The sequence below is a fragment of the Acomys minous genome, assembly GCF_964271855.1.
Source record: "Acomys minous genome assembly, chromosome: 8".
Classification (NCBI taxonomy): Eukaryota; Metazoa; Chordata; class Mammalia; order Rodentia; family Muridae; genus Acomys; species Acomys minous.
Genome location: NC_140489.1, coordinates 39,150,123 through 39,173,935, shown reverse-complemented (window position 1 = coordinate 39,173,935; position 23,813 = coordinate 39,150,123). Strand labels below are relative to the sequence as shown.

Sequence of the window (23,813 nt, the reverse complement as noted above, 5' to 3'; positions counted from 1 at the left end):
TTTTGTGGTCTCCTTATAATGCCCAACAATGGATACTATCATGTTTTCAATCAAAGATGTCCCTCCATAGGCTTGTGGCACTTAGTCCCAGCTTAGGCACTATTTTGAAAGCCATGGAGCTTTCAAGGGTGGAATCTGGGTGGACAAAACAGGTCACTAAGTGACTGGCTTTCTCTGCCTTCATCTGTTGCCATGTGAATGGCCACTGGCACATGTTCTTACCTCTGTAAGTTGGGCCACTCTGCAATATCCTCCCTTTTCATGATGCACAGAAATCTCTGTAAAACCATGAGCCAAAATAAATGTTCCCTCTCTTACACTGTTCTGGCATATATTTTGATCACAACAGCAAAAGAGTTACTAATACAAAAACACATGCTGCCAGGCGGTGGTGGCGCACGCCTTTAATCGCAGCACTCGGGAGGAAGAGACAGGTGGATCGCTGTGAGTTCGAGGCCAGCCTGGTCTACAAAGCGAGACCAGAACAGCCAAGGCTACACAGAGAAACCCTGTCTCGAAAAACCAAAGGGGGGGGGGAGGGGAAGAAAAAAGAAAATGATAAGAAATGGCAGTCTACATTTTCAGTGGATTTGAAGCCTTACCCTCATACCTCACTGCAGGCAAGGCCTCCACTGCTTTCTAGTCCTGCGTGACGGCCACGTTACAACTCTCACACCCCAGCTTCCAGCATGTAAGGTGTTTAACCTGCATGTGGTGTGTGCATGCCCCACTGATAAGGACAGTCTCATTAGAAGGCAGTGAGAGCTGTCTTCACTCCTCCTCCTTGCCAGGCACCCTCCCAAGGTGCCTTATTGCCTACGCCGAGCATCCTTTTCCTATTAATGCAAGGAGGCAAGCATCCTTTGAGGGACTTCAGTTTAAACCTGGCAAATCCTGAGAACGATTTTCTTTCTTGTCTGATTTCTCTGTATAAACTTAAGACTAGGCAAGTCTATATAATTGGATTCAAAAAGTGCAAGATGTGGGGGAGAGAGTAATCAGAATACATTATATACAAGGATGAAGCCGTCAAAGAATAAACAATAAAAATTGTAGGACAAATAAATGGTTCTTGAGTTCATTTCTAGCCTTTATTCTTTACCAGAATTGTTACCAAGTTTTCTTAAAAGATTCAAAATGTATTTGAAGAAATACTGGCACCTTCATAGTAACCATCCTATTGTGAATCTTCTAGATCTTCTTTCAGGTGAATTCTGTGTACCTACGACCTCTTATGGACTGATTCAATTACCCCATCTTGAGTGATTTCATTTTCTTTTCCCACTTGCTATTTGCTACAGTTGTACTGTTACTTGATGGGGCTGAAGTCTGGGCATCTAACTCCCATCAGCTCCAAATGCATTTTCTCTCTTTCCTCCTTTCCCTGACTGTGGTCCTGAAATCCCGATATACCTGACAGTTGAGGGCCTGGGCAGTAGTGGTGGCCAGGGAGAGCTCAACATTGACTCGTGTCCTGGACAATGTTCTTTGCAAATGCTGGAATGACTTCCTCCTCTAAGTGACAGGTGGGGGTGTGACACAACGTACAGCTCAGACACAGCATTTCTACAGATGGCCCAGAACAAAGCAAAACAAAACCTTACCAAAGTTGAGTTGCCTTTCTGCTGACTCATTGTGATCGAAGACTTGAGGCAGTTTTTCCTATAGACAGAGCCACAGAATTCAACTCAGAATCACCAGGGAATGCTTGTTAAAGCCTCCCAGTCTCTGGTGAGCTCTCTGGGGCCTGAGCCTGAGAATCTGCAGCTTTCAGGAGATCCCCCAGGGCATTCGTGAAGCCTGTCAGAGGCAGAGAGCTCCTGCCCTCTCAGGCAGTTTGCTTATGTACTTCAGACAACGTTTGAAAAGGCAGCTATCATTTCACATGTTTTTAAGTTGACATCTAAAATGTTTGGTTTTAGGGCTGGCAAGATGGCTCTACAAGTAAAGGCTTTCGCCACGAAAGCCTGACAACTTGAGATCAATTCCTGGAACCCACATAAAGGTGGATGAAGAAAACTGATTCCACAAAGCTGTTCTCTGACATCCACATATTCCCCCAACTACATATTGATAGCAAAATAAATATTAAATAGGTTTAAAATATAATTTCTGGAATGTTAAATATTGATATTTTCAAATAGATTTTCTGTCTTTCTTTTTCTTTTTCTTCTTCTTCTTCTTCTTTTTTTTTTAGATAAGATAAGATCCTTCTAGTTAGCCTAGAACTATTTAGACCAACGTTGTCTCAAACTCACAGAAAAATCTTTCTTAGAAGCACTCATATTTAGTGACTCTTACATGCTCATATCTGACAACACCTAAGTGATAGACCCTTACTCAGCAGTCAAGAAATGCTGCAATCAGACTGTTCTCTGCTCTAAGCTGCTCCACAGAGTGGTTTTCAGGCTTGCCCGAGTAACTCCCATGTTAGAAGCAGCACTTTATTTGATTTTGAGCATGAAGCACATTAGACTGAGGAAAGGGTGTAACACAATCGCCTGGACCCATACAGAGGAAGACAGTCCCTAACAACCCAATGTGATGTGTGCATCGAGGGACCAACAGGCAGAGAGAGGACACACAGCTATTCCAGAGGCTTCAGTTCAGTGCCCACAGGTGATACAGTCTACTTGGCCATGCATCTGTCTGGATCCTGTTTTGTACAGTGGTCCTATAGTCTCCATGGTCCCACTCTTAGAACTTTAGGTCACGCTCTACTGGAACCTAAAGCTGCTAAATTCTGGCCAAGGGACCAGACCTCTAAGTGGTTTTGTTATTGTCTTATTTAACCACTTGCAGGGAATCTCTTTGCATCTGTATCACTGGCTTCTCTTCTCAGCGGGGCCTGCTCTCTGGACTGCCTTGAGCTCTGTGGCAGCCTCTTTAACCCTTTTGTAGCCATCTTTTAGCTTACATCTCTACAAAGAGAGAAGCACATTTGCTGGGCTACAAGTAATGCCTGATCTGAGAGCTGACATTAGTAGTTAAGATTGGAACAAAAAACTGTGTATTCCTTTATTAACAACCAAGAGAAATTGAGACTACTTGGCAGACTGCAGCCAAGGAAACTGAAGTAGGTACGGATTCATTATTATTATTATTCAATAAAATCTGACATTGTAGAAAGACACAAATCTATTTGTCTGTGTTTCTGACAAAAGTTCTAACCATTTCAAAAATAATTTCTAAGTAAGGCAATTTTTGAAATAGTCCTATTAATAGCATTTCCCCTTAGTTACTCCATGTACTTGTGGTTATTCCTTGAATAAGATAGGGTTTGAGAATCAATTCCATTAATATTGTTTGTACTTTTTGAGATCCTCATTTGGGACAGGGGTTGTTTATGTAAATAAACAGATGGGAAAGGAAGATGTTTGTTATAGCAGTGTCTTTCAAAGGTTGGAAACTCCCTCTGAATTATAAGCCAAAATTCAAATAGTAATTTTTCATCAAATTTTAGCTCTAATAAACCTAAGGGATGCTTTAGGTATTCCTTCATTTTGCTGAAAGCAAAGACCAGCAAACTTCCTGGTCACTAATGGTCCTTCACTCTTGTTAGTTCCAACACTTTGAATTATAAGTTTTGATTGCCTTTAAGAATATTACACACCCTAAAGGCAAGTCATTGAAGTAAGATTCAAGATGGCTGGAGTGTATTTCATTCTTTCTGAATGTGAGCAAAATGTATTTGGAAGAAGGAGGTGGGAAGGAGACTCCTGGAGTCCCACAAGGAGACCATCAAGGCTGGTGGGTCTGGATTCAGGGAGGCCTGCACAAACTGCTGCACCAACCAAGGACAATGCATACAGTAAACCTAGACTCCCTGCTCAGACCTCTAGCCAACGGAAGTGCATTCTCCACAGTTGTGTGGAGAGCAGCAGAGACTGACTCTGGTGCCCCCAGTTTGACCACTTTCCCATGGAGGAGAGGCCTGGTGGCACTCAGAGGAAGGGGAAGCAAGCTATCCAGATGAGACCTGATAGGCTGTGATGATAAGGCGGGGGAGGAGGTCCCCTTCTGCCACAGTCCTAGGTGAAGGGAATAGGGTGAGAGAGAGAGAGGGGGGAAGGAGGGGGGGAACAAGAAGATACAAGTGAGAGGATAACAATTTAGATGTAATCTGAATAAATTATTTAAAAAAAAAAAAGAACTACTCTCAAGTACATCCATGTTAGTGGAGAATTCTTGTGGAAATTGTGGATCCAGAAAACTATCCTTTCTCTCTTCTCTCTCTCTCTCTCTCTCTCTCTCTCTCTCTCTCTCTCTCTCTCTCTCTCTGCACTGGAGGTCAGGGGAAGATGTCTGTTGTCTTGCTATATTACTCTTTGCCTTATTCCCTTGAGACAGGATCTTTCAATGACCTGGAATTGTCTAGAATCCAGCAAGCATCATCAATCCTCTTGTCTCCACATCTCACAGTGTCGGGGTTGCAGGTACACATATGGCCATGTTTTAATGGCTCCTGGGATTTAAACTCAGCTCTCCATGCTGAGCCATTTACCAGACCTTCCTTATACTCACCCTGAAAAGTTTTTGTGGAAGTTCATATGTTTGCTTGAATACCGAGAATCTGGAGACACCAAGGCAAAGTATTACTTTCAAAGTACTAAACAAAAACTCTCAAGAATAACAGACATTTATCTCAGCTGTCACATTTATCTCAGCTGTCTCAAGTGCTTGGGTTCCTCTAAATGTAGGTACAGACTGGGTTGGGACAATTATAAAAGCAAGAGGTTGGGTCACTGAAGAGGCAGCTTGATGTTTAAGAGTGCACAAGGCTATTGCAGAGAAACCAAGCTCAGTTTCCATTATCCAGGTCAGGCGGCTAATCACCACCTGTAACTCGAGCTCCAAGGAATCCAATGCCCTTTTCAGGACTTTACAGATACCACACTTGTGTGCACATACCCACACATACACATAGAGCTAAAAACAAAAATGAAAATGCTGGCTCATTTAATTCCAGGACTGTGGAGGCAGAGAGAGGTGGATCTCTGAGTTCAAGGTCAATCTGGTCTACTTAGTGAGCTCCAGGCCAGCCAAGGCTACACAGTGAGACCCTGTCTCAAAACAAACAGAACCCCAATAAATTATTTTTTTTTAAGTTAAGAGGAAGGAGCCAATCAAATGATTAGAACAAACAACATAGAAATATAATTCCCTCTCACTCTTCCTCTCTTCCCCCCCTCCCAATCTCTCGCATTAATATGAAAATAATTGCCTCTACTTTTGGAGACCTGACTTAATTAGACTAATTTGACTTTCCGCTGGCAAAACTAACACTAAAATGGTTCGGAGTTCTCTAATTATAGAGCAATCACGCTTTTTCTTAACAGATACTAAAATCAAATGCTATAATGTTGGATGAGGTCATTGTGAATGACCTGTTGTAAGGCCTATTTTGAGGCACCACATGAATTTCAGTGATTATGCAGTGAAAGGAAGCAAAAGATACAAAGTTACCCAGAAAACATTATGATTGCTACTATGGTTATCTAACTGGTGGTGAAGGTCCCCGACTTACTTCAGAAGACGTGCATGCATTGACTCAAACCTCTGTCTTACTCCACACTCTCAATCTTAAGTCCGTTCTGAGTTGTTCTCTCCTCAGCCAACCCCTTATCGTTTTTTCTCCTCAATACTCTGAAGACTTAGGCAGACCTTGGGATGGAGACTCTCACTAGCGTTCTCATACCCTTCTTCCTTGATTTTCTGCTCATCGGTTTTGCCAAGTTCTAGCCCAGAACCCACCAGTCACCTACTTTTTCTCAGCTGTAGCTTCCCGTTTGCCAGCTACTGAAGGGAAACACTGTATAAGTTCTGATTAATAGCATGACTGATCTTCAACTTTCAAATCCACCTTGATACTACATAGCAATATTTTTTTTTTAACTCTTTTCCCACTGCTCAGGTGCAATTCCAAATTTTTTATTTGTTTGTTTGTTTGTTTTCATTTTTCAAGACAGGGTTTCTCTGTGTGACAGCCCTGACTGTTCTGGAACTCTGTGTAGACTAGGTTGGCCTCGAACTCATAGAGATCTGCCTGCCTCTCATCACTCTTCCAGGGTTTTCCCACCAAACACTGCCAATCGGCAGGTGACTTAACTTTCTACTTCAGGAAAAATTTACTATGTCTGCCTTTAACGATCATCTAAAACTTCACCCTTCCTTCTTCCTGCACTACATGCTTAGACAAAGCATCAACTAACCCCTCTCAACCCTGCTTTCTTTCTGTTTAGAGAATTGTTTTTGTTAAAAAGCTTCTCACTATAATATCCACACAAATTATTACAAGGCAAATATACTCCTTAGAATTCACACTCCAGGTTAAAGAAACGGGCATTAGAATGTTAGGAAATAAACATGGCTGATTGGCTGTAGGAAAGACTACATCAGAATAGCAAGTGTTCTTCCTCTTGGAATCACTCACAAGCAAGGGCAGAGAGGAAGGTGAGTTGGGATGCTGCCTGCCCATTAAATGTTTTAATATTCTATCACAGTTCGGCCTGCCAAATGTCACAACATGAAATTTAAAGAGGCTATACTTCAGTGAGCAATGCCATTTTTGTCCTTTACTGTTTGCTACCACCTGCCACATATGTAGTCTAAGATGCTATTAAAAACCAGTCCACTCACTACCCCCTTTTAATAGTGAGAATTTTACTCACCTTCCTTCAATTGAAATTTTTTGTGGACAGTAATAGGACAACCAACATGAATTATTATTAATGTGTTGTGGCTTTTCTAATTTAATATTTCTGTCACACACAACCTTCAAGTGACACATGAAAACTTTAGAAAAAGTATTTGTAAAGATTGTCTAAAAAGAAGATTTGATGTAGAAGATACTTAGGGACGGTTTGTATTCTATGTAATCCAGGGAAGAGCCGTATTTTGTGAGACTCTAGATATACATAATTTGAGGAAAGTCTCTAATTTCAAAAAACGGTCAGAAAAAGGTTCTGACTCTTTGGAAGAGATGTTGAAAATGAAAGGCTCTTATGATTAAGCTTCATAGATATCAGCTTTTTAAAAAATCTGGCTACTTAATTGGGGCATTAAGCAAACCCAAACCAAGTAAAATCCCACTAGAAGAGAACACGCGACATGGAGACAGGCACACTGTTTATCTCATGCTCACAACAGGCTTATCGGGCCAGAATTTCATTCTTTTATAAAAATGGAGACCTCATCAGGCTCAGAGAATTTGGAACCTGCTCACAGTGAAGCTGACATCCAAACCAAGTTCTGACAAATAAATCTTGCTTTTTGTTTTTTTTTTTCAATGCAAAAGTTTGCCTTTCAAATTTCCCCAAAGATAAAGGACTGAAGTTACTTTGGAGAAAACTCCTCGAAAAAGGCTGAAAATGGTCGGTCGGTATTTGAAGTGGCGTGCCTTAATTTTCATCTGTGGCATTGCGTAAAAGTGAATCCATAAAATGTTTTTAAGGGCACACTCAAAAGTATATAATCCTTTGGACAATCTTCTACTTCTTAAATGACAGATGAGGAAGGCGATCTTAAGATTCAGAAGATGTGTGCTTCTAAAGGAGGTAGGATAGCAGAGTAAGAGTCTGTGGCGGTGAATGTAGGATGTGTCCAGCCTTCCGGAATAGACTCTGGCCAAGGAAGGCACCTGACAGTGTGGATCTTTCCAAACCATATCCTCTCCCTACCTGCCCAATATTCTTTTCCCTTGACATCATATAACGGTTTTGTTTTGCTTCGGCTTACTTTTGTAAGACAGGCTTGCTATGCAGCCCAAGGCTGCCCTGAACTTTCACTCCTTTTTGCCTCTGCCTCCCTGGTGCTGGAATTGTATAGGTGTGACTCACCACATCCAGCTGATAGACTGAGTTGTAAAGATTTGGGGGAAAATGGCAAAGGTTCGTCTATTACTCCATTACATTATAGTGTTTGCCAGTTTAACCTTGGCCCATTTTTAAATGTTGGTTAGATGTGTCTTCCCCTCTCCGCGCCGCCCCCCCCCCCAGGCTCCCAGAAATAGAGGCTGCTATCTTTTCCTCACTCACAATAAGCCAGCAATTTGTTAAGGCAGGCGTTTCACAGAGGTCTGTTACCTTGGTGGTGATTAGTTCTTTTTGATAAGTTACTATTTTCTAATCCAACAGTAATTTTCTAATGCAGGTATGATGACCGTGATTCTTTCCCACCCATTCAATGATTTCAGAATAAAGCTTTGGGGATTTGGCTAACCCTCAGACAAGACCCAATCTTGTGGTTAAGTATTTTAAGTCATCAAGCAGCTACTGATGCAACTTATAATATCTGCTGATTTTGTGGCCTTGGTGCTATTGTGACCTCAAGCCGTAGCTAAAATCAGTCCAGTGCAACAGAAGCTTCAAGAACAACAGCGCCAAATATGATGTCTTAACTGCACTGGGGAAAGGCACATATTTTCAAGGAGGCCTCTTTATTGTTAGGCGTTTCCCTTCAAGATGACAAGTGGCACCAGCTCTTCAGGATCTTGCTTGTCCTCAAAAAAGTGAGTCTTTGATGGAGGAAGGCAAATGGCGGGCACCTCGTGGGGGAGGTGTCTAATTACTCAAGCTACCAACAGGTTATTGCACATCTTCCTGCAGAAATTCTAAAACAGACGACAGCTACTTGAAGGAACTGAGCGAGGACCTGAAGTTAAGGAAGCAGGAACTTACAGATATGTTAAAACCTCTAGGAGATAAGAGCACTCTCCTATTCCAGAAGCTTATGGCTAACCTGGAGGAAAAACAAAGAAGGTAAGGAGCCCTACAAAGTTCCCTTAGGTAGAAAGGCCGGAGGATGTTACTGCCACAGGATTAGTAATAACTACCACTGATTTGTTTGTTTTTACTTTTAAATTCAGATATTCAGCTCCAGTAGAATATAAAGAATATATGAATATATCACTACAGGATGATGATGATAATAATAATAATAATAATAATAATAATAATAATAATGCAGGGCAGGGCACACAGGAATTCAACTTTTTTTTTTACTAATAAATATGACTTTGTCCTTATCTCATGAAGCAACAGTTACTCTTCCTAAGATGTCCACCCAAGAAACAAGTCTTTAATAGTATAAGCCCATCATTGTTATGCTGATGACTGAAACTTTTGCTTATTTATGTTGGTAGAGTTACTTTAGGACAAACACTTGCTCTTCCTATGCCAAGAAGGAAAGTGATGATCTTTTCTGAGCCTGGGAGCTCTTTGGGTGAGGGAGATGCTCCTACACATCTGAGACCTTAAATCTTTGCTATAGAACATTCTTTGTTCTTAGGAACTTCCATGTCTCTTCTTCCTTTCTAGTCATAGAAAAATTATCACTTCAGCTGATCTCTATTTCTATACGCTTATTGTAAGCACTTAAGGAACTTGGACTTTGGGAGAACAAAAACCAGCAAGAAGTGGCTGAACACCAGCTGTTTGCAAACCAGCAATATAGACTTCTCTTGGAGCAAGAGAGCATGTTAGACCTGGCATTCTGCTCAGATACTGGGAGGAAAAAGGACAGTAACAAAAGCATAAATTAATGATTGCCTTTAAATAGTGTCCTTCTCATTGTCAGACTTGATACTAATTCATATTTGGATACCCACAGGGGTAGAAGGAAGTGGATAGATGTGAGATGGGCGATAATTCTGGCATTAATTTGAAAGATGTCAAGGTTTTCAATTTCTCTGTATAGAGGCAAAAACTTTCCTCCCCTCAAGTCATACACGGCAACATCCCTTTCTGAGGGTAGAAGGACGTTCGTTCATTGGTTGTTGGAGACCTAGACCTAAGTTTTGAATATTAAAGAGCACAGAATTTATTACTGAGTATATTACCTAAAGCTAATGTCAACTAGGAATGGAATCATCCTACTGACAGACCTTCGTCATTCAGGACCTCTCTAATCCCTGAGAGTTCAGCCTCCATTGAACTTCTATGGAAGGTTACTTTCTGGATGATTGGAGATGTCAATTTTATCTTTTAAGGAGCATGTACATTTAATATGTTCTCTCTTTCCTTCTAGTCTGCAGATCATGAGGCAGATCATGGCAGGGAGGAGACGTGATGAGTCTTCAGTCATGGATCTTATTAAGGAAGCAGAGGAGATGAAACACAACCTGGTGAGGTGTTGTTAGTAGATACTACAGGGCACAGCTTCTTTTGGGGTTTAGTTTTGGTTTGATTTGGTTTAGTTTTTAGAGACAGGGTTTCTCTGTGTAACAGCCCTGGCCGTCCTGGATTGGCTTTGTAGACCAGGCTGGCCTTGAACTCACAGAGATCTGCCTGCTTCTGATTCCCAAGTGAGCGCTGGGATTAAAGGTGTGCACCACCCTGCCTGGCTAGGGCGTAGCTTCTTGAACCACTGTTGTCACCCATGGAAATAACAAATACTGGTTTCTGGCCTCTGATGCTGCAAACCTGTATCTCTTTGATCTAGGAAATCCAAGGTGATTTGAAGGAAATCAGGTTGGATGTTAGAAAGAATGGGGGATAGCTAACAAGACTCTACATTTTTTTTTGTTTTTGTTTTGTAGTTTTTCAAAACAGAATTTCTTTGTTTAGTCCTGGCTGTAATGCAACTCACTTTGTAGACAAGGCTGGACTCAAACTCACAGAGAGCCACCTGCCTCTGCCTCTTGAATATTGGGATTGAAGGCATGTGCCACCAGTACCCAGATAAGAGTCTACTTTTTTGACTTAAAAAATTCACCTAGTTAATGAATATAAGTATATTAACTTATCATTTCTAAAGGATTAGGAACACCTATCAAATTAAAAGAAAAAAGTTTGCTCTGAAAGAGTTGTATATCTTTTTCAAGTCAATATTAAAGATCTTTAAAAATTAGAAGTTAAGTATCTAAACCCTTAAGAGACTTGTCATATGAAAACATCGTAAGAATTAAGAATTTATTTCTATTGATACATCTCACAACCACCATAAAGTTATTGTTTGAAATAACTTTTTAACCACCATCATCACTGTCACCAAATCATCTTATGTTTCTGTGCAAGATTCATTTATTGCTTTCTTCTCTGGTTTACTGTGTCCATGAGTCCCTTACTTCCCACTAATTAAACAGTTTTTTTTTTCCTGACCTTACTTAACAGTCGGACAAACACATCTGTTTGTTTGGTTCTTCCTCTTCTAATAGGAAAAGAAAAACAAGATGCTTCGGAAGGAAATGGAGATGCTATGGAACAAGGTGTGCCTCTAAGGATCTCTCAAAAGTATTGTCCCACAGATAACGCAGAGACCCTCTCACTCCACTGCCCCCTCACCCTCAGTTTCCTCGTGTCACGCTTCCAGCGATGCTCCATTTGAACAACAGAGTGATCTTTTAAAAAACATTCAAAGTGTTTCCGCCATCTGCTGAAACCCCTTTGCAGCCCACCTTACTGTGCTTCCTTGGTCTGTACCCACCTCTCTCCCCCTCTCTTAAAAGCTCTCCTCTCTTTCCTCCTCCTGTTCTTTTTCTGTCTTAACTTGTGGCAGATTTTTATTAATTTTTTTCATACAATATATTTTGATCATGCCCCTCCCCCAACTCCTCCTGACTCCTCAAGGTTCAGGGATCTATGCAGAAAGCTGTGAGAGCCAGAAGTGGTGGATGACTTCAGTAAAAACAGTGTCTTCCAGACAACAGGACGAATGTGGTATGAACGCACAGAGATAGGAGAGCCCGCCTCGCACTCTCTGCAACCACCACAAAGGCCTACGTGTAGGATCTCAAACGTGCCACGTCTTTCCTTAGCTGAAGGTCTTTGTTCTCGCTTTACTCCCATCTACAAAGTGATTTTCTTATGATTTACTTATTCTCACACTTCAGGCCTCAGTTTATCTGTTACCTCTTCAGAAAAGTCCTTGTTTACTCTCTGTAAAACCATAGCTTTCCCTGGCTTTCTTTCATATAATTTCATTATTTCCATAATATTGTTCATATCAGCTTATACTTTTAATTAGATTTTTTACTCACTTTTGTCCTTGGATGTGAGGTTTTTAACTAACCTTTATATAAGGAGAAATGGAGGAGAGCGATATTCACAATGGCTAAGAGCATCGCCTCAAAATCAGACAGATCTGCTTTTAACTCTAGCCCCATGGACTTCCCTAGCTGTGTGACTGTAAACAAACGGCTTAGCCTCTCCAAGCCTCAATTTCATCAATGATAAGACTAATCCCCAGAGCTGTGAAGATTAAACAAGAAGGACTGTAGAGTGAGAGTAAGTAATGAAGTGAGACGCTTAGCAGTCAGTCTTATACTATATGGAGTCGCTTAATAGTTATTATTATAATAAACATTAAGGAACCGTTTTGAATCCCCTGTGGTAGGTACACAATTTCCATTTTGATCCCAGAGAAGTTGCTGCCTGGCAGGAACCAAAAGCCTTGACTTCATAATTACCACTAATTTAAAGCTTTGCCAAAACGTCTCTCCACAGACATTTGCTTCAGAAGGGCTCCGAGATCAACAGAAAGCACTCCCTACAAAACCCAAGGCACAGCTGCAAGATGGAAAGGTAAGTGGGCGTAGCGTGTCATAGAAGCTGATGCTATACAGTCAGAAATTACCCTTTATAATCAGGGGAAATTTGGGGGATCTGGACTTTTAGGGGATATTTGATTTCTGGTCTACCAAAACATTGCAGTTTTCCCATCTGGAATTGTCTATTCCTTTGGTTCTTATCTTTCCTCTCAGGCTCTAAAATCCCCCTTATCACTTAGGAAGGCCAAGAGTGAGCCTGAGATATTATCACATGTAGAGAAAGTGGAAAGCATGTGGAAGGAAGGCAGTACATTAATTTTTGAGCAGTAGTGGCTTTTGGAACCGATCGTTGTGTATCTGATTAAGATGTGGTATGCTCCTAAACTGATGCAGATTTTATAAGCAATGTAGTATCCTTAGGAGACTGTATTTATTTTAGACTAGCATCACAGGTTTTTGCGAAGTCATGTTAGCTATCCTAAAATGAGAAAACCCATACCAATAGTGGCAACTCCATACACACAGAGCACTTGTTAATTTATCCTGGAATTTTATTTAGAAATGTTACATTTGCACTTCAGCTCCCCGAAACGAACCATTCGCAGAAAACGAACTGGTTTTTTTTTTTATCTCTTAGCTTTTAGAGAATGCATTCTGTGGGGTCAACTAAAGAGGACTGTGAAATATAAACCAACCTAACAGTAAATCTATATCATAACCATATTTTTGCTACATAAGGTTGTTGCAGGCTATTGAAAAAAAACTTATTTTTTATCTCAACTTTCTTTGTCACCCAGAACGTCTTTCTCCCACCAGGAAAAGCAACAGAGGAAAATAGAACGGGCCAAATATGAGGATCAACCCAACATCCTTCAGGTACTAAGGTTTTCCAAAGCTAGTATGAAATACATTTACTCATTCAACATAAAGGCTTTTAACTTCACATTCTTAAGGCCAATCCTTCTATTTTCCTTGCCTGTTAAAAGTTGTGGAAGATAGCTGAAGCCACCTATATCTAGATTTACCTTGAGTAAGTTGGAATAAACACTTCTTCCCAAGCCTTTAATTTTATGCTATTTGAAATTGGGGAAAAATAACAAATACTATCTTCTTAACTCTAAAAGACAAAACATGAGAGCTTTATTTTTTTTTAACATCTATACAAAGAAACCGAGGTAATAGTAAATTTGGAAAAGTCAATATTGCATGTGTTGAAAAATGTCCTCTTTCAGAATGACTTTCATGGCAAAGTGATTGAGCTGAAAATTGAAGCCTTGAGGAACTACCAGAAGATCAACGACTTAAAATTATTGTACCTACAACACAATTTTGAGCCAAAGCAAGGGGCTTCGAGTCTCCTGAGGCCTCAAGGTGGGTAGAGTAGCATAGGTCCATTGTTTGAGGTTTGGTTTTGTTTATTAACACTGAAGGACCCATTACTTAACAGTGAACATCACAGTGCCTGGTGCAAGTGTAAGTTAAATGTGGTATAAATAAGTTGTTTCACTACTGTCATTAATAGCAGTATTTAGGAACTAGTGCACTATCGTCAGGAGCCTCTGTAGAAGAAATTAAGTTTTTCTTTGTAAAGATAAAGTAATATGCCATATCCTTGGTATATGTAGATAATAGTTGACATTTCAAAAATATTTAGTTTTTTTCCCCACCTTTACCCCTATCCTAAGAACTAGAGTTGATCTCCTAAGTCACACTGGACTAGACTGTTATTTCAGAGCCGAAGGCACACGAGATCGACTGTTGGCAGGGGTCTGATTCGCTAATTCAGACGCACTTCTGGGAATGCCAGTGGTTTCCCCTCAAGACTTTATGGTGTTATACAAACTCATAGTATTTCCCAAAAAGTAAAGTAGTGGCTATGATGGGCAGGGAAAGGATTCTTAAATTTTCAAGAATCCTTTAATCTAAAGTCTACATTTAAAAAAAAGGGGGGGGGATATGCCATAGAAATCCTACGCCAAGAATGGCAATGTTCTACCAGAATAGTAAAAATGTATCTAATTTCTCCTCTGTCTTCTTCCATAAAAAGTTTTGAGTATCTTACAAAAATTGCACACCACACATATGGTTAAATAAACAGATGTGCAAGTCAAAGCCAAGGGAAAATACACTTGGTCAAAAGCATGATCATATAGGATGGGAGCTCTGTTTAGTTAGTGGAGGTAGCTTATAAAGTTGGTTCTGGAATTCACCCACAAGAATGGATTGCAGTGTTCATGAAGTGACAACAAACCAGTTGATTAGGAAAAATACAGATGTTCATGTTACTGAGACCAGAGAGTGATTGTTTATATTGACTTATTTATTTAAAATTTGTTTTTAAAAATTATTTCACATAAGTGCTACTTCTTATCATGGATGTGCTGATAGTTTTTGCCAATCTGATACAAGATAGCGTCATCTGGGAGAAGGAAACCTCAACGGACAAAAACGTCTCCTTCAGATTGGCCTATGTAGACAAGTCTTTTGGGGCATTTTCTTGATTAACGACTTATTCGGGAGGACCCAGTCCTCTGTGGACAGGTAGTCTTGGGTTATATAAGAAAGTGGACTGAACAAGCTAGTGAGCAACATTCTTCCACGGCCTCTGCTTTAATTCCTGACTCTAAGTTCCTGGCTTAAATTCCTGCTCTGACTTCCCTTCATGATGGATGCTCACTGGGACATGGAAGCCAAATAAACTTTCTTTCCTAAGGTGCTTTTGGTTAGAATGGATTCTCACAACAGAAAACAAACTAAGACAATGGGAGAAGTGTTAAAATGTGGGATTCTCCGCAGTAGGGAAGCAGTGTGGAGGTAGTACTGTTTCTCAACCTCTTTAGACTGTTGCTTATTCTTTATTCATTTTTGCTACTCAGGTTGGCTTTATTTTCACACATACATTTATTGGGAAAAAAAGGTTTTGTTTTGTTTTGTTTTTGTCTTTGTTTTAAGAAAAAAGGCTCTCTGTAGCCCAAGCTGGCCTGGAACTTACTATGTAGCTCTTTTTTTTTTTTTTTTTGGTTTTTCGCGACAGGGTTTCTCTATGTTAGCCTTGGCTGTCTTGGACTCACTTTGTAGACCAGGCTGGCCTCGAACTCACAGCGATCCGCCTGCCTCTGCCTCCCGAGTGCTGGGATTAAAGGCGTGCGCCACCACGCCCGGCTCCTATGTAGCTCTTGTTAACCTCAAACATACAGTGATTCTTCTACTCCAGTATTATAGGCATGAGCTACCATGCTCAGTCTCAAAATTTATGTTACTCAGTGAAAAAGCAATGGTGTTGTCACAAGTAAATTTAATAATAATGAAGAAAAAAGACTCTAGAAAGATGGTCAAGCCTAAGGCCTGTTTTATCATTACTGAGAAGTAAGATGTAAAAAGAACTTTTATTCGCCTGATTCAATTGTTGTCTCAGTCTAGGCCTTGTAAGCCTCTAGCCTCTGTACAATCTAACCTAGGCTTAGAATGTTTCCAGCCTCTGAGACTTATTGCTTCATAAGCTGACCCTTACTTGTTCTTTCTGACCTCAAAGCTGGCTCGTTCAATTCAGCTGTTCTGGCTCAAATTGCTCTCCCAGCTGACTTACTCAAACTGTCTTCTCTCTCGGCCCCTGAATTGCTCTCTCTGCTTGGCCTCAAACTAACTCTAGCAATCTGCTCTAATCTTCAGGCTCCTCATTCTCTGGCTCATTCTGCCTTCAACTTCTCTGTAAAACACTCTCTGTCTCTGTCTGCACTGTCCCTTTAAGTAGCTTCCTTTTCCTCCCTCTTCTTGTGAGAGTTGAGCATATTCTATTCCATCAAATCTTTCATTTGTCACTTTTTCTGCCCTTCAATTAAACATCACTTCCAAACACGGGTGGTTCCTTCTACACACTAACTTTACCTTCATTGTTTGGGATTAAAGGTGTGTACTACCACACCTGGACCTAAGCTTTTCTTTACCTGAAACTTGCTCTATACCAGGCTGTCCTTGAACTCAGAGATCTGCTTGCCTCTGTCTCCTGGATTAAAGGTGTGTTTGTATTCTCTGGATCACACCTAGAAGGTCTTTGGATGTGATCTTTTGACAGAGAACTCATGTTCTGAATTAAATTCCTTAACAAGACAGAGAATTTTAAAGAACCAGGATCAACTTGTAACTCTCTCCTTGGTGGTATGAGGTCCAAAGCCCTGGAAAGGGAATAACTGAGGCAGGGCTAGAAGCACTTGCTTAGAATCCCAGCATGTAGGGACAGAGAGGCGTGAGGCACAGGAGTGCAAGGTCACCCTGGGTTGAGAGTTTGTTTGTTTGTTTGTTTTCAATCTCTCCACTGTAATTTACAGGATTTAAAGCCATGTTATAATTTCTCTTAAATTTATTACAGGAATCACCTAAAATTATTTCACTACCAAACTCTGAGAAGTCTTAATGAGGAAAGCCACGGCTCTGGAGTCAGGTACATATGCCGTAGCCCTTATACAACACAGGCAAGTGATTTGATTTCAGTGTTTCTGTATCTAAGATTTACAGCCATCACATGCAACAGGGCACATTTCAAACTTCTTACTTTGTAAAACCCTTATTATGACTCTGTAAGATCAGTAATGTGGAACAAGAAGCAAACTCAGAAAAGCTAGGCTTCTGTGACCATAGTTAAAGCTTGGGTTCTGGACTGAACAACACAATGGCAGTGTTAAATTTCTTATGTCTCTTCCAGCCCTAAAACTTGTGATGGGAATCCAAACTTAACTATTTATAGTATAGCCCTCCTAAAGAAGCATCATATTCTCTCTGGCTGTTTTCAGAGACTGTTGACAAATGGGTTAGGAGACCTGTAATTATGTATTTAGTCCAGTAGGTGGCACCAACCACATCTAAGCCAAGTCCATAATGAATGGTAGGTACTTCAGGAAATGTGAAATGCTGTAGGAGACTGGCTTTCTATTACCCTCAGGACAAAATGTGCCACATTTATATACCAAATGAAAAACGAAGAAAATAGCCTATTGACGTTTTGTGTCATGCTATGTGGCACCAAGATGTATTACTGCCAGCCTTGATTAAACATTAAACACCGTGTTCTGTTGTGCAACACTTAACTATTATTAGTCCCCTCCCTGAACTATAGTTCACCCCATTCCAAACAAAGAAACAAAAAACAAAAGCGATTGCCTACTTCGTCCATAATTCTTGCCCAACACTTTTTTTCTCTACTACAAATAAATCAGGCAATTAGGGCAAGGAAGTAAAAACAGGTTGGACTATTACACAAGGACTATTTGAAGGTTAAGTACTTAATTGCCGTCTTGGATGGTGTTCTGGTTCCTCTAGTTTCAAAAGAACTGAATTGCTTAAACTTGTCTTAGAGGAAAGTGGCATGGCATTTTGGACACACCTCCTTTGCAAATCAGGCAAATACAGACCCTTCCATTTCAGGTATTTCCAAGTAGAAGGAAGTTTTGCTCCACTGCTCTTGGCCAAGAGTTCTTTGTGCCCTGTTCAGTGTGCTGTCTGCTGAGTCAATAGTGCCTTCTATTTTGTTGGCTAATACTTGAGACTTTGTTACAGTTCAATCAATCCTTATTTGGAGAATTCTCTTTCTGTGCCCCACCTTCATATTTTGGTTGTTCTTTTCTATGTGACTATTTTTGTTTGAGTTATCTCATTGTGTGTGTGTGTGTGTGTGTGTGAGAGAGAGAGAGAGAGAGAGAGAGAGAGAGAGAGAGAGAGAGAGAGAGAGAGAGAGAGAGAGAGAGATTTGATTTATCATCCCACTTTTTTCAAATGTTAGAGGTTCATTTCTGTAGGCTCCTAAAGTCATTACTTACATGTAATCCTCAAATGAGTTTTTCCACTATAGACAAAAAGCTTTCAATAGAAAAAGGTCTACTATGCCAACTTTAAAATATTGTTATTTCCTAAAACAACAATTTGAGAATTTGTATCAATGTTATTATAAGTCTAAAGTTATTCAGTTAAATAATGCCATGATGAATGTCAGTAGCCCTCATTTTCCATCAGGTAAAACGGATACCACAACTAAGGAGAGAACAACCACCAACAGAAATGAACTCAGTATGGTGAGAGAACAACTTTCCTTAACACACACACACACACCCCACACCCCTCCAATTTTTAAAGGCTTGGGTAATGGGTATAGCTTTTGCAGAATGTTTCTTTGTTTATACATTTATTGATCTACTTTGGCCATGCGGAGAATCCAACCCATGGCCTTGTGAATGGCAGCCAAGAGCTCTATCATAAGTAACAACCCCAGCCCTGCAATGCATTTACTATGCATTCTAGTGTATTATTATTTAGACTTGCAAAACACTCATTTTATTCCTTCCCCACCCCACCCCCTGCACCTTTTGCTCTTCTTCTATTTTAAAGAAAATCCCAGGATCAAAGAAAAGAACTACACAGAACAAGAAGGAACTAGAGAAAGTCGGTCTGATGATGTAGGAGAGAGGCTCTTTTTTTCTGAGGTCAATGCCAGATGAAGTTCTGAAGGATTAGAAGGCTTTCACTCCATTTGCTTTGGACAGATTTAAAGACTAGGTACAGCCTTTTCTGTTCATTAAAATCTCTTAAACATTTATTTTAGTTCTGTTTTCCCTCTCTACCACCAATCTGGGGGGAGAAATGTACATTTAGACCCTAAGCATGTTGGGATATCATCAGTTAGGTTTTTTTTTTTTTACTGCATGTGCCAAAAACCCATTTTATTGTCTTTTTAAAAATTAATTTATTCTTATTACATCTCAATGGTTATCCCATCCCTTGTATCCTCCCATTCTTCCCTCCCTCCCATTTTCCCCTTATTCCTCTCCCCTATGACTGTTCCTGATGGGGATTACTTCCCCCTGTATATGCTCATAGGGTATCAAGTCTCTTCTTGGTAACCTGCTGTCCTTCCTCTGAGTGCCACCAGGTCTCCCCCTCCAGGGGACATGGTCAAATGTAAGGCACCAGAGTACGTGAGAACAGTTAGGTATTGTAAATAGCCACTGATAATATTGGTAAGTTTTGGACAAAATGACTAGATTCAAATCACATTATTTACAGTTAAATCCATAAAGGAACACTTTCTACCGCTGAGGTATTTAATTATGGCCCAACTGTTGCTGGCAAATCAGCCTCATGTGAAATATAAAGAAAACTGTATCCCTTTGATTGTAGAGGAATTTTATTCCAGGAACATGGCTACTCTGGGAAGGAATCACATCCAAAGACCTAGGTCTAGGTGATCCAGCTGGAATGCAGACATATCCTGGATTACAGGATGATCTGGCTGGAACACAGACATGCTCTTCGTACACACCTTTAATCTCAAAGAATGAAATCCAGATTAGTTTATGGAAGGAAACAAGCATGATTGAAAGTGCTATCTAATTGAGGGGCAGAAAAAGTGACAAATCAGAGAAAGATCTGAAAGGATGAGTAAGAGATAGGATATGCTCAACTCCCACAAGAACAGGACAGGAAAGGGAGTTCAGTTTGGTGCAGTCTCGTTGAACGCAGTGGAGTTGAGTTCATGCAGTTCCATTCAATTTGTGCAGTCAGTGCAGCTCAGTTCATGGAGTTCAGAGGCAGTTTTTCAAAGCAGAGCAATTCAGCAAGATGCCTTCAGAAGCCAATGTGAATCAGTCAGCTTGGAGAGGCGTTTGAATAGGAACAGCTGAGTTGAACCAGCCAGCCAGAGTTCAGAAAGGGGTAGAAAGGGTGAGTTTATTCAGCAGTAAGTCTCAGAGGCTGAAACATTCTAGGCCTATGTTAGCAGATGGAGGCTGGAAACTGAATCCTTCCAGGTCTGGACCTGCAGAAGAAGAGATTGTATTGAGGCTAGAAGCTTCCAGGCCTAAGCCTAGGGAGAGTGCTCAGGGCTTATCCCAAGCCATTTATTCATAAAGCTCGAGTTTGGCTCTCATCTCATAAAAACAACAATTACACTATATGGCTCTTATTCTCTCATATGGTATTGCTTTGTGGGTTTTGTTTCCTTGTTATCTAGATTTGAAAATCTTACTGTTCAGCATTGTTTTTAGTTTAGGCTTCCTTTTCTGCCTGAGTCACCATAGTCTATTAGCTTCCTGCTTCTAGGCTCTCTAATCCATCTTTCACTGTACCATAGAAGCTATTTGTTCTAAAAGAGAAATGAAATCATGTCATTCCCCATCACTTTTGTTATGAAGTCCAAGTTCCTTCACAGACAACAGTTGATCTGCCTCCTGCCTAGCTCCCAATTCTCTTCTGTTTTCCTTTCCCTTCCAATCCTATAGTAAGCTCTACAGAACTATTTCCAGTTCTCTCAATGGATCATGAGTTCTGGGAACAAAGCTGAAAGATTCTTTTCTCCTTGTCTGCCTGACAATTGTCCATTTCCCTTTTATTTCTATGTGAGCATACACCATGGTGTACAGAGGTCAATGTTCCATCTCGTTTGAGACAGGATTTTTAGTCATCACTGATGCAGAAACCAGGCTAATTGGCCCAAGAGCTTCTGGGAGATTCTCCTGTCTTCATTTTCCATCTTGTTATAGGAGTGCTGAGAATAGAGATATACCCTAGTACATTGTGGGAATGTGAACACTGGCTCCTATGCTTGCACAGGTTTTTGATCTACAGAGCCATCTCTCAGCTTAATTTTTCTTTTTCTTTCTTTATTTACTTACGTATTTATTTATAGACAGTCTTGCTATGTAGCCCTGGCTCTCTTGGAACTCACTATGTATACCAGGCTGTCCTTGAACTCACAAGGATCTATCTGCCTCAGCCTCCTGAGTACTAGGGTTAAGACACTAATATGCCCAGCTCCCATTTTTCTTAAAAACTATTTTGTTATCTTTATTCTACCCCAGTGATTATCAATCCTCACTGTCTATTGGGATCTCCTTGTAGACTCTGAAAAGTAGCATATTACTAGGTCACTCCCCAAATAATTTAAGTCAAGATATTTGAGAGACAATGCAAAAACATGTAATTTTTAGTACGATCCTCAGAGAATTCTGATGTTCATTCAGGTTTGAAGGTTTTTGTTTTGTTTTGTTTTAGACAGAGTCTTACTATGTAGCCCTGGCTCTCCTGGAACTTGCCATGTAGACCAGGCTAGCCTTGAACTCAAGAGATATGCTGGCCTTTGTCTCCAGAGTGCTGGGATTAAAGACATGCACCAACATCCCTAGCTAGGTTCAAGACTTTTTGTTCTCAGCTCTTACTTATAAAAAAGCACTTAATTATACTGCAATTACTGATTTGCCCAGATATCTCTCACACCAAATGATGAGCTCTTTGAGACACAGAACTATGTCTCGCTTATGTTTTCATCTTGACAAGCTTACACAGTGTCTAGAATTTAACACATTTATTAAATGATATTGTACAAGACTTTGTTCTAGTTTAAATATGATATTGTCCCCAAAGCTCATGTGACAAATGCTTGGCTCATAGCTAGTCATGCTATTTTGGGAGATATGAATAGTGGGCCTAGCTGTAAGAAGTAAGCCCGACAGTATGCACCTTTGAAGGTTCCTCTCTCTGATTTTTGTCTGTCATTAAAGGCAAAATCATTCTATATATTACTGTCATGATGTCTTTCCCAAGTGCATGGGGCTAAGGGCCATGGACTGAACCATCTGAAACAGTGAACCAGAATAAATCTTTTTCTTTTAAGTTGTTTCCTCAGATATTTTGATTGAAGTAAAGAAAAATAATAAAAAATAGTTGTACTTTTCTGATAATGAGCAAAGTAAGCCAATTAAAAATATTTTTTTCTCTAAGGGGAAAGTTCTCAAACTTCATTTTATTTTTTAAAAATGATTTTAAGTTATTTTAATTATGTACTTGGGGTGGGTGTTGAGCACATGAATGTTGGTGCTGGAGTCTATAGAGGACAGAGGCAGCAGATTCCCGTGGAGTTGGAGTCACAATTATGAATCAATCGTCTGATGTGGGTGCTAGGAACTGAACTTATGTTCCCTCTGGAAAAGTAGTATGCACTCAGTACTTCTCTCCAGCCCTCTTCAAAATGTTACAGGAACCAATGACTGCTAAAGAAGGAAAATTAGTCCCCTGTCCAGGGATGAGATCCCTTATTGGTTGTCTAATGTAGAGTGGTCAGTCTTGAAACCACATATACACAAACAACAAAAACAGACTCAGCATGTTTTATTTATATTTTTGTGCATATACATACATACACACATATATATGTATTTAACAATAATAATCAAAGAAGAAGAGATTATCAGCTTGAGAGTGGGGCTGGGAAGGGTTGGGAGGAAGGTACTTGAAGGGGCTGGAGTGAGGAAAGTAAGGCAGAAAATGGATGTAATTCTGTTAACTAAAAACACGTTAAAATGAATTTTAAAGAAATTAAAAAAATATTAGTACATATTATTTGTATAAAGCAATGGGTTTTGTCATGACATTTTCACACATCTATACAAAGTTCTTTGGCCATATTAACCTTGACAACCATAAAAATTTGTTCTTCAGAGTTTAGCTTATTTTACTTAAAAGTGATCTATATCTATTGTTTTGTATCTATTTTCTGCATGACATAATTTAATTAAAAAAAGATTTATTTATTTATTATGTATACAGTGCTCTGCCTGCATATACACCTGCATGCCAGAAGAGGGCATCAGATCACATTATAGATGGTTTGAGCCACCATGTGGTTGCTGGGAATTGAACTCAGGACCTCTGGAAGAGCAGTCAGTGCTCTTAACCTCTGAGCCATCTCTCCAGCTGCATAATTAATTTTTTTTATGGCTGAATAATCCTCCATATACATATACATTTTCTTTACCCAGTTATCCATCAATAGGGCTCTAGGCTGATTCAGTAATTTAGCTTTTATAAGCAGCGTTGCAATAGACAAAAATGTGCAGGTATTCCTACTGTGTACAGATTCTGAGTCTTTCACATATGCTTAGTAGTGTAACAGGATCATGTGGTAGTCTTATTCTTAGTTTAAAAATGTTATTATGTGTGCATATGTGTGTTTGAGGTGGCACTTGTGCCATGGCACATGTGTAAAGGTCAAAGAAAAGTTTTGTGGAGCAGGGGTCTCTCCTTCCATCTTTCTGTGGGCTCCAATTGCTTTTACTTGCTGAGTCATTTTCTTCACCTTATGTTTATTTTTGGGGGAAATTTTCACATTGATTTCCATAGTGGCTGCTGAATTTCCTTCCCCACCAAAATATGGAAGTTGTTCTGTCCGTGTGTCCCCCCCCTCCCCCCCCCCCCCCCCCCGGGCCCTACACTCTTGGCAACAGTTGCTGTTCGTTTTCTTGATGACAGTCATTCTGACTGGGCTGAGACAGGGTCTCAGTGTGGT

At 40.2% G+C, this 23,813-nt stretch overlaps 1 protein-coding gene and 1 long non-coding RNA gene across 9 annotated transcripts in view; one reads left to right on the top strand and one right to left on the bottom strand.

The window, feature by feature from the left end:
- LOC311603760 overlaps positions 1 to 8,437 on the bottom strand; it is a 15,286-nt gene extending 6,849 nt beyond the window's left edge. For both annotated transcript variants that reach the window (XR_014781238.1, XR_014781239.1), the window contains exons 1-2: positions 8,085 to 8,437; positions 4,525 to 4,573 (exon numbers count right to left, since the gene is read on the bottom strand). This is a non-coding gene — a long non-coding RNA (uncharacterized lncRNA). The remainder of the gene's footprint in view (positions 1 to 4,524; positions 4,574 to 8,084) is intronic.
- The window catches only part of CCDC196 (coiled-coil domain containing 196), an 18,992-nt gene continuing 2,465 nt past the window's right edge, over positions 7,287 to 23,813 (top strand). The window contains exons 1-11 of one of the 7 annotated variants that reach the window (XM_084792889.1): positions 7,287 to 7,377; positions 8,448 to 8,509; positions 8,607 to 8,759; positions 10,027 to 10,123; positions 11,156 to 11,206; positions 12,444 to 12,521; positions 13,304 to 13,363; positions 13,720 to 13,858; positions 16,854 to 16,956; positions 18,491 to 18,549; positions 18,863 to 19,191. In XM_084792889.1, coding sequence (XP_084649015.1) covers positions 8,463 to 8,509; positions 8,607 to 8,759; positions 10,027 to 10,123; positions 11,156 to 11,206; positions 12,444 to 12,521; positions 13,304 to 13,363; positions 13,720 to 13,858; positions 16,854 to 16,864 — 636 coding nt within the window. In that variant the 5' untranslated portion in view covers positions 7,287 to 7,377; positions 8,448 to 8,462 and the 3' untranslated portion in view covers positions 16,865 to 16,956; positions 18,491 to 18,549; positions 18,863 to 19,191. The other 6 variants (XM_084792884.1, XM_084792886.1, XM_084792885.1 and 3 more) reach the window with 6 other exon arrangements.